An 11,058-nucleotide genomic window follows, 5' to 3' on the forward strand; every position below is an offset into this window, starting at 1 on the left:
GGGTGGGGGTGACTTTTGCTGTGGCTTCTCCAGTCGTAGTCAGTGGGACAGGCTTCCTCGGAAGGAGGTGGTGGGGCTCCCCTTCTTTGGAGGTTTTGAAGCAGAGGCTAGATGGCCACTTGACAACCATGCTGATCCTGTGAACTTGGGCAGATCGTGAGAGGGAGGGCAGGGAGGGTTGCCTCAGGGCTTAGTTCTCGTGGCCCTTTCTGACACGCCCAGGGAAATGCCGGTCGCCACTTTGGGGTCAGGAAGCCATTTTTCTCCAGGCCCGTTTGGCCAGGGGTCCTGGACGTTTTTTGCCATCTTCTCGGCATGGAGCAGGGGGGTCAATGGGGTCTCTTTGGGAGGAGTATTTGTGAATTTTCTGCATTGTGCAGGGGGTTGGACTAGATGACCCTGGGAGGCCCCTTTCAACGCTAAGATTCTACGATTCTGTGTCCCCAAATCAGTTTCAGATAAGGAGGTGTGTGGGGGTGAACCATGAGTGGAGGGCCAATAATGGGCCTTAGATAAGATCCTCCTGTCCTTGGATAATGCATCAAAATGATTGTAAACCTTCCTTCCTTCCTGGTGGTGGCTATTAGCGGATCTCAAAACTTGCGCTAATGAATCTTGACTACCTTTGTCTTCCCTAGTCGTCGTGGTGGGTACACGTGCGTCCGTGTTCATTCCAGAGCGCTGTAAATGGCACACGTACAAGCGGCGTCTGCCGTTGGAAGCAAGCGGACACCTGACCTGGTATCCCGGACCGGGAGCGTCGCCCGCCTGCCCGCCCCTAACGCTGTCGCCTCTCCTTCCCTTGCAGAGAGCGTGGATGCCCACCAGCGGAGCTTTGATGTCGGGATCCACATCGGCTACCAGCGCCGCAATAAGGACGTGTTGGCTTGGGTTAAAAAGCGCAGAAGAACTATTCGCCGAGAAGACTTAATCAGCTTCCTGTGCGGGAAGGCGCCGCCGCCCCGGAACTCTAGAGCTCCCCCCAGACTGACTGTAGTATCCCCTAACCGAGCGGCTTCGGCAGAGACGAGCTCGTCCGTCGAGGCGGACTTGCAGCCCTTCCGGGAAGCCATCGCTCTCCACGGTAATGCTCCTGCCTGGCCGGGGAAGGGGCGGGTGGGTCGGCGCATGCCTCTACGCGGCCTCTCTTGCCCCTTTAACTGCTCTGAAGTGTCTTTGCAGCTAACGTTCGAAGCGAACGTTTCAAAGCTTTCTGTTTCTGTTCTTTGAGAATGAAGCACAGTTTTTGTTGGGGACTGGGATCTTATTTATTTATTTTCCGTATTTATAGCCCGCCCGCCCCGCAAGCGGGCTCAGGGCGGGTAACAACATATCAAATGCAATAAATACAGTTAAACATTAAAACATGGTAGGAAACATTAAAATAGTGTCCGCAGCTCAAATCAGAAATTGGCTGGCTGTGAGAGGTTCCCTGGCTCGTTGGTGGCGGGTAATAGTAGGCCAACTGTAATTGGATGGGAAATAAGAACCTCAGAGTTGGCCTCTGAGTCCCAGAGCCAGGAAGCAACATCAGGGAAAGGCCTCGGCCTCTGTACCCTGCTGCTGGCCCTCCAGAGGAGCTGGCTGGCCACTGTGTGAGACGGGAGGCCGGACTAGGTGGACCCTCCCTGTCTGATCCCGCAGGGCTCTTCTGATGTTCTTTTCAGGGGAAGACCTCGGCCTCTATGCCCTGTTCCTGGCCCTCCAGAGGAGCTGGCTGGCTACTGTGTGAGACAGGAGGCAGGACTGGATGGACCCTCACTGGTCTGATCCAGCAGGGCTCTTCTGAGGTTCTTATCAGGGGAAGGCCTTGGCCTCTTTGCCCTGTTGTTGGCTGTCCAGAGAAGCTGGTTGGCCACTGTGTGAGACAGGATGCTGGACTACATGGATCCTCACTGGTATGACCCAGCAGGGCTCTTCTAATCTTACGAAGGCCTCAGTCTCTGTGCCCTGTTGTTGGCCCTCCAGAGGAACTGGTTGCCCACTGCGTGAGACAGGATGCTGGACTGGACGGGCCCTCCCTGGTTCGACCCAGCAGGGGTCTTCTTATGAAGGCCTCAGCCTCTTTGCCCTGTTGTTTTGGTCATCCAGAGGGACTGGCTGGCCACTGCGTGAGACAGGATGCTGGTCTTATCCAGCAGGGCTCAATTATGGTGCTATTAAGCACTGGGAATTAAGGTGGGGGGGTGTTCTTGTTTTTTTGCATCTTTGTGTGTGCGCATGCATGCATGCCTGTGCCTGGAAGTCTCGGTGACCTCTGGCGACTCCTACTGGGGAGCGGAGGGCGTTCAGAGAAGTGGCTCGATAGCCTGCCTCTGCCTCCCATCGAAGTGCTTGTCCAGGTGGGCCCTGCTTAGCTCCTGAGACCTGACGCGATCGGGCTTGTCTGGGCTATCCAGGTCAGGGCTGGGGTGTGTGTGTTGTTATGGGCCAGACTCTCCTTCCTCTGCCGCTTGAAGAGCATACTTAGAAAAACGCTCGCCTGTCATGAACATTGGCTTCTCAGGACTTCGGGGGGGAAAAACAGGGAAAGGACGGTAGTTGGTTCTAAGAATTTCCCCTCCTCGGGTCAAAACGGGAGCTCTCCCGGCATGCAGAGTTCCGGTTTGCTCAGGCTCGGAGCGAGGAGGCGTTTCGGCCCTCTGCCGCCCTCTTCACGAGAGGAGAATGTGTTTTCAGGGACTCAACAAGACGAGCGAACGGCGTCCACTTCCTGGAATTGCTCGTTGGCTCTCAGCGGCTGGTGTCTTGCTCCGAAGCACGGGGCGAGGCTCTTACGTATGCTCCATTTGTCCGTGCGAGGCCTGATTCTTCTCAGCGAAGCGTGCGTTAATTCGGAATTCGCAGCTGGCCAGCGGTCAAACGAATCTAGGCTGGGGCCTCGGATGCCATTTCGGCGAGGCGAGAATCGAAGCCGTGTGCTGACTTCCTTCCAGCGTCTGAAGTTTCACTCGGAACAAAACAAAGCTGTCCCCCCCCCCCCCCCCACCCCGCTCCTCGTAACCCTCTCTGGAACGCCGTTTGCAGAAATGCACCCAAGCGAGATAAAAGGCTTTATTAATTTTATTTATCGGAGAAACATGTGCCGCTCCTCCAGGACTGTCTGAGGTGGCTCGCGGCTAAAAACGGTCGTGCAAAAAGCCAAGTAAGCAGCAGTAACAAACAGCGTAAATGGAACAGCCCAGGTTTTTAAAAATAACCGAGATTCCGAGGGAAGCGGGCATGCCCTGATTGGTTGTGGGGAGGGGGAGTGGATTGAGTTAAAGAGGGAGGTGGCTCACGGGAGCATGTGCAGGAAAGGTTTGGGATCTGAGCTTTCCTGGCTGCTCTTTATAGAGTTACTACAGTCAGTGTTCCCTCTAAGCTGCGTTAGTGTGGGCTAGCTCAGTTTTTTAGCCTCCGGCTCACACCTTTTTGTCTCTGCTCAGGAAGGGATGGCTCCAGAGCAAACTGATTTATGCAGCAGCCAAATCGCTCACTCACAACTTTAATGCCAGGAGCTCACAATTAGAATTTTTGCTCACCAAGACTCCACAGCTTAGAGGGAGCAGTGATCACGATGCCTTTCTGTCAGTCAGCTGCTGTTAGGATACGCGGGTGTTTTCCAGTGCCATCTTTTAGGGTGTTCTGAGCAAGTTGTATCCGGCCTTTCCTTTAATAAAAGCTTGGAGCGGCTTATGCGAAGGGTCCCGTCCTGGCCCCGATCAGATCCACCCCTTCTCTGCACTGCTGCCGTCAGATTGGCGGTTGGGTCACTTTGCCGAACCGGGCTGCGAACACCTCTGCTTTAGTCGTTTGAGCTTAGATGCTTTCTGATTCTCCACGCTGAGAGGTCACGAGCGATTGTCCTTTCTCGCGGAATGGCGTTCTGAAAGATGCCTGGGCTCAGGCAGGAAGGCAGGTGTATCCAAGCTTTTGGTGTAATCCTTAAACGAATAGATAAAAACGGGTTGCCGCATTAGTCCGACTTGTAGCAGCAGAAAAAAGCCAAGAGTCCATTCAGTAGCACCTTAAAAACTAACAAAATTTGTGGCGGGGGAGGAGCTTTCGTGAGTCGCTGCTTACTTTTAGCTCCTCCCCTGCCACAAATTTTTGTCAGTCTTTAAGGAGCTGCGGTGGCTCAAGTGGTTAAGACGCTGAACTGCAGGCTGTGGAAGGTCAGTAGTTCAGCAGTTCGAGACTCGGGTGCTGCATGACGGAGTGAGCTCCCATCTCTAGTTCCACGTACTGCCAACCTAGCAGTTCGAAAGCAAGAAATTGCAAGTAGATAAAGAGGTACCACTTTGGTGGGAAGGTAACAACGTTCCGTGCGCCTTGGTGTTTAGTCATGCCGGCCACATGACCACGGAAACGTCTTCGGACAGCGCTGGCTCTTCGACTTTGAAACGGAGATGAGCACCGCAACCCTAGAGTCGGACTCGACTGGCTTTCGAGCAAGGGAACCTTTACCTTTAAGGTGCTACTGGACTCCTGGCTCTTTTCTACTCCATAAATGAACATGTGGGGGTCTCTTCTCATCCAGACAGAGCGGTACGGTTTTATCTAGCGTCCTTGCCAAGCTCTGCCTCCTTTGGTATGCGTTTCACATTGGGGGGGAGGGGGTCTTGTGTATTCCGTCTGCTCTCCAACCCCCCCCCCCCCCCCCCCACGGTCACACCTGAAGCAGAGCTGGCTCAGGCTCGGAAGGCGGGCCACCGCAGTGGCTGCGTGTCAACGCCACCGGTCAATTTTGAGTCTGAGGCGAGCGCTGTGATACTGACTCAGCAAGCCGGCTCTCGGAGCTGGGGTTGTGACGACATTCATAGTGTAAAAAGCGAATCATAGGTTCTCCCTGTGGTCTGTTGAAATTGTTGACATCAGGTTCCACCTACACAGCCGGCAAACTGAAGAAGTCGAAGGAAGCGCGTCTTTTAAGGATCTTGAACGGGCGTCTTTGCAAAGGCTGTTTGGAAAATGTTATGACTATGGGGACTCCTCCTACCAACCCTAAAACGTGGGAGCCAGTTTGGTGTAGTGGTTAAGTGCACGGACTCTGATCTGGGAGAACCGGGTTTGATTCCCCACTCCTCCACTTGCACCTGGCTGAATGGCCTTGGGCAAGCCGTAGTTCTGATAAGAGCTGTCCTGGGCTGGCAAAAGAGCAGTTTCTGCCAGAGCTCTCTCAGCCCCACCGACCTCACAGGGTGTCTGTTGTGGAGAGGGGAAGGGAAAGGAGATTGTAAGCCCCTCTGACACACCTTTGGGTAGTGAAGGGCGGGGTATAAATCCAATCTCCTCCTCCTCTTCTTCCTCCTCTTCCTCCTCCTCCTCCTCCTCCCCCTTCTATAAAGTGACACTGATTACATGGACTTTACTGTCTTATCTTCTAAGGAGGAAACATTACATCTTACGCCCTAAATTTTGTTGTTGTGACATCACCAACTTTATATTTGTTAAATACAGTTTATATTTTGGCAATTTCAGATGGTGTTTCTACTAGTGGAATTTGTATATCTGGGACCTCTGTGACACTAGTTTTTCCCCCTTGTTGTTTAGACTTATTTTTAAGGCAAGAGACGTTTCAGAGCTGGTTTGCCACTGCCTTCCTCTGGGTCAGGACCCGTCTTCCTTGGAGGCCTCCCATCCAAATACTAGCCAAGGCCGACCCTGCTTAGCTTCTGAGATCTGATGCTATCAGGCCAGGGTGAGCTATCCAGGTCAGGCCAATAGGTACCAGCTGGAGCGCACAACTGTCAAGGACTGAGTCTTCAGATCAAGCTAAAGTAAGGGGCACCCAACCTTACTTTGGGCTCCCCTGAAATTTCCTTCCTTCCTTCGGTTAAGAACTTGTAGTGGTTTACGACAACACAGGATTGCATCAGTTAAAGTAGGTACAAGCATAGCATGGGGACATATCCAGTAAGAACCTGTATAGTCATGCAAGTAATAGAAAAGACCTAAAACCAATGTAATCCCAACCCTAAAACTGTAGGGACCATACAGATGCTGTCAAATATTACAATTCCCACAAGCCAGCTGTGTCTCACAGTAAGAGGTATGACGAGCCAGAAGCGTGCTGAAAAAAATCCCACCTTCCAGTGTCTCCGAGACAAATTTTGGAGTGTGTTGTGGTTCCCCCACAATGTGGCCACCGTGGCAGGTCAGGATTGCTTTACCGCTTTGGGGAAACAGGCACAGTGTTCCCTCTGAGCTGCGTTAGTGTGAGCTAGCTCGCAGTTCTTTAGCCTCCAGCTCACGCCTTTTTGTCGCAGCTCAGGAAGGGCAGCTCCAGAGCAAACGAATTTGTGCAGCAGCCCAATCGCTCGCTCACAACTTGAATGCCAGCAGCTCACCAAGTAGAATTTTTGCTCACAAGACTCCGCAGCTTAGAAGGCGCATTGGACACTGTTGTGGGTTTGCATGTAGAGGAAGGGGGGAGCGTTTGCCACAGAAAGAGGTTGCCAGGCCCTGAAGGCATCGGCCAGGCAGAGGGCACCTTTCTGAGCCGATTCTTCTGATTTCACTGAGGAGGACTCAGATACGGAGCCTTCTGAGGTTCACACCTCTCCTGACCATGCATCTCCAAATCAGGATGTCGCGGAGGATTTACCTGTGTCTCCATCTGACAACCTCACTTCGTACACTGATCTAGTAAAAAGAATGGCCCACTCTTTAGGCCTCTCTGTCGTCCAACAACATCCGCAAGCAACGGATTTAGTTTACGATATTGTATGGCTGGATACATCTTCCACCTTGGCATTGCCTATGTCCTCAGAGGCAGCGAAGTCTCCATGGCTCAAACCTTCATCCGCTCCTGTTTCCACAAGAAAACGGGACCACATGTACAGGGTCCAAGAGTCAGAGGCCGAGTTTCTATTCTCACACCCTCAGCCAAACTCCATGGTTATAACGTCTACCTCCAAATCCAAGAAAATGCATTCAACACCTTCGGATAAGGAAGGTAAAAAATTAGATACATTCGGCAGGCGCTTCTATTCCACGGGGACATTGGGAGTCAAGGCCACTAACTACCTGGCCTGCATGAACCGGTATCAGTATACTCTCTGGGACCGGTCCTCAGAGCTATTCAGCCATCTCCCAGACGATAAACTTCAGGCAGCCAGATTCTTACAAAAGGAAGGCATGGTGTTGGCAAAACAACAGGTCAACACTACCAAACATGTCCTCGAGGCATCTTCAAGAACCATGGCTTCTGCAATAGCTCTCAGAAGACATTCCTGGCTTCGCAACACTACTCTCCCATTAGACACCAGATCTTATGTGGAAGACCTCCCGTTCGATGGCCTGGGGCTTTTCAATGCAGCAACTGACCCGACTCTACAAGAGTTGGATGAGAGCATTAAAGCGTCTCGAGCGCTAGGCGTCTCATCCTCTGCGAGGCAACAATACCGCCCCCGCACCTGGTCCAGGTCCTGGCAGAGACGTACCCCAACTCATCAGTCTCCAGATACAAGATGGAGACCGAGAATGTCTTCGGGAGGCCAAAAACCCGCCTACCAAAAGCCAAAGTTCAGTTCCGGACAACAAGCTTCCCGCAGCAAACAGCCCAAGCCCGCCAAGCAGGGTTTTTGACTTTCCTGTCGGCCGAGTCAGCTCATACCCGTCTCTTTCCTTTTATCCGTGCCTGGCGTCTCATCGCCTCAGACGAGTGGGTCCTTTCCATCTTGACCCGAGGTTACAAAATTCAGTTCCATCAGAACCCCAACACTCCGGTCGTCATCTCCACGCCCCCTTCCCCACCCCTCCTCGAGGAGGTGTCCGTCCTTCTGCAGAAGGGAGCCATCGAGAGTGTACCACCACACCTCCAAGGGACAGGATTTTACTCACGGTAACTCACAGTCCCGAAGAGAGATGGAGGCGTTCGACCCATATTAGATCTCAGAGAACTGAATCGTTTTGTGACCTACCACCGCTTCCGCATGGTCTCCCTACAACAGATCATGCCACTGCTTCGCGGACACGTTTAGATGGCCACCCTAGACCTCCAAGACGCATATTTCCACCTCACTATCCACCCCTTCCACCGCCAATACCTACGCTTTGCAATTGGCCAACACCACTATCAATATACGGCCCTTCCATTCGGCCTTTCCAGTGCTCCAAGAGGCTTTACGAAGACCATGATTGTAGTTGCTGCTTTCCTACGTCTCCGAGGGGTGTCGGTCTACCCATGCATAGACGATTGGCTTCTGGTGGCTCCTTCACAACAAGCCCTGATCTCGAACGTAACAGAAACCCTGTTACTACTGGACGACCTGGGCCTAAGGGTCAATCAACAAAAGTCTCACCTGTGTCCTGTCCAGCGAATACAATACATCGGCGCTATCCTGGACTCAAACACATGTCTTCGGCTACGCAGTAAAAGACCTGCCAGCACCCTCCTCCAGGCAGGCTACTGCTCGCTAATCTCCCATGGGTGTGAAGCACAGAGACCACAGCGAAGATAAGCAGGTTGCTTACCAGTAACTGGTCATCTTCGAGTGGTCATCTGTGCATTCACACCTCCCGCCCTCCTTCCCCGCTGCTGTCAGCTTCTACATTTTTGAATAGGGGTTGATTTGCGGCGGTTTGTAGGAACTGGCGGGGTGTCCACGCCCACCCCCTCTGGGCATGCGCGGTGGGGTTCCTGCACATGCCCGGGGGGCTGGGTGCGAAAATCCGTTAAAAGAGCTTGCTACAGCACGGCTGGGTGTGAAAATCCATTAAAAGAGCTTGCTACAGCACCGATCGATCCAGCACATGCGCACTAGATCCCATGGGTGTGAATGCACAGATGACCACTCGAAGATCACCAGTTACTGGTAAGCATCCTGCTTTCCTAGGTGGACGTGAGGGTGTTCTGTAATCGGTGGAGTGAAGTGAGCAAATGCAAGGCTAAGAATTCTCTGGCAGCTTCAGCAATGCGAGATTATTTTTTTGGCAAAAGCTTTGGTGGGCCCCAGGGCCAGTCCTCGGGGTGCCGCCGGGTGCTTTGTGGTTCAGCTGCACAATGTCGGCGTTGCCGACTTCCGTTACCAAGTCTGTGTTGCTGACCCTGGCTCTCCGGGAAAGGGCCTCAGTCAGGTGAGTCAAAGGGCACAAAGAGAGAGAGAGAGAGTCCCATATCTGATTGTGGAAGTGAAGCAATGTCTCCAGGCCTAGTCAGGTTTTGTATCTGCCTTCCCATTAAAGCACTCCTCTGTCTTGTAAATGCCACTCTGGGGGGGAGGCTGTGCCCCACTCCATCTTGTGTGTGTAGAGAGCTTTCAGGTTCCTTGGTGCTGGGGGGGGGGCAACAGTGGGCGGGCTTCTGGAGTTCTGGCCCCGCTAGTGGGCCTCCTGATGGCCCCTGGGTTTTGGCCCCTGTGCGACTGGATGGGCCACTGGCCTAATCCAACATGGCTTCTCTGATGTTGTTCTGTCTGGGGCAGTGATGCTCTGTCGTCTTGGTGCTTTGGGGGACCAGAGTGGGAGGGCTTCTGGAGTCCTGGCCCCACTGGTGGGCCTCCAGATGGCCAGTGGGTTTTGGCCACTGTGTGACACAGTGTTGGATTGGATGGGCCATGGGTCTGATCCAACATGGCTTCCCTAAGGTTCTTACGTCTGGGGCAGAGATGCTCTGGTTTTTTTGGTGCTTGGGGAGCAACAGTAGAAGGGCTTCTAGAGTTCTGGCCCCACTGGTGGACCTCTTGATGCCCCCTGGGTTTTGGCCACAGTGTGACACAGAGCGTTGGACTGGATGGGCCATGGGTCTGATCCGACATGGCTTCCCTTAGGTTCTTCCATCTGGGGCTTGGGGGGGGGCAGAGTGGAAGGGTTTCTGGAATGCTGGCCCCACTGGTGGACCGCCTGATGGCCCCTGGGTTTTGGCCACAGTGTGACACAGAGCGTTGGACTGGATGGGCCACTGGCCTGATCCAACATGGTTTCTCTTATGTTCTTATGTCTGGGGCACTGATGTTCTGTCTTCTTGGTGTCTGGGAGGCCACAGTGGGAGCCCTTCTGGAGTTCTGGCCCCACTGATGGGCCAATGGCCTGATTCAACTTGGCTTCTCTTACGTCCTCGTGCCCTCCTCCCGTAGGAATCTGATTGAATTGCCTCCACCCTTGCGCGCCATCCTCGTTGGACCGGGAGCCAGAGGAAATGGTGGAAAGGGGCTCCCTCTCTCCGAGAGTCCCTGCCCACCTCTGTCCTGCAACACAGCGAGTGAGCTGTCTCGAACACTTTGGAGTCATTTCCAAAGCCGCCTTGTTGCCGTTCTCTGGGAAGTGCCTTCCTGCTCCTCTGGGATCAGCCGCTGTTCACTGCAGAGGACTTGTGGCTGTGGGGTTGTGGCGAGCCAGTTTTTCCAAAGGGGGACGCTTGCTGGCACCTTTCTTTACCATTGACCTGTGTTCTCTTGCCATACCAGAAAGAGGGGGGGAATGTCTACAGCAAACAGTAGATCTGGAAACGAAAAGGGGGTCATTTCACAAGGTTGTTTTTTTTAAAAAAAAGAAATTTGGCAGGGGGGGAGTGGTGGTAAAGAGTCCTTTGGTGTAGTGGTTAAGCGCGCGGACTCTAATCTGGGAGAACCGGGTTTGATTCCCCACTCCTCCACTTGCAGCTGCTGGTACGACCTTGGGTCAGTCACAAGTTCTGGCACAGCTGTCCTTGAAAAAGAGCAGTTTCTGTCAGACCTCTCTCAGCCCCACTGACCTCATAGGGTGTCTGTTGTGGGAAGGGAAAAGAAAGGACTTTGAAAAGCCGCTCTGAGACTCCTTTGGGTAGTGAAGGGCGGGGTATAATTCCAATCTCCTCCTCCTCCTCTTGATCAGATGTGAAACGTTCTTTATTCTTGAACAGCGTAATTCATAACTTTGCCTGCAAAAACTTGAGCTCCCGAACCTTTATGGGGTTTAAAAGTAACTGGGTGACCTGTAGGGACTCAGAGGGGAGGACAACATCTCATTCTGGCCCTCCTACCCCACCCCACCCCGCTGGTCCCTGTGGCATCCCTGCAGTGGGCAGAAGGAGGCACGGCCCTCCAACCCCCCCCCCCCGCCAAGGAGGGTTACTGGGGGTCGGTTCCAGGCGCC

At 53.4% G+C, this 11,058-nt stretch overlaps 1 protein-coding gene across 1 annotated transcript in view; it reads left to right on the forward strand.

Annotated features, from left to right (window-relative positions):
• The window catches only part of LOC107125664 (chromosome unknown open reading frame, human C16orf72), a 35,242-nt gene that overhangs the window by 19,118 nt on the left and 5,066 nt on the right, over positions 1-11,058 (forward strand). Inside the window, exon 4 of the mRNA XM_015429112.1 lies at positions 809-1,084. Coding sequence (XP_015284598.1) covers positions 809-1,084 — 276 coding nt within the window. The remainder of the gene's footprint in view (positions 1-808; positions 1,085-11,058) is intronic.

The sequence above is a fragment of the Gekko japonicus genome, unplaced genomic scaffold, assembly GCF_001447785.1.
Source record: "Gekko japonicus isolate JY-2015 unplaced genomic scaffold, Gekko_japonicus_V1.1 scaffold2101, whole genome shotgun sequence".
Classification (NCBI taxonomy): domain Eukaryota; kingdom Metazoa; phylum Chordata; class Lepidosauria; order Squamata; family Gekkonidae; genus Gekko; species Gekko japonicus.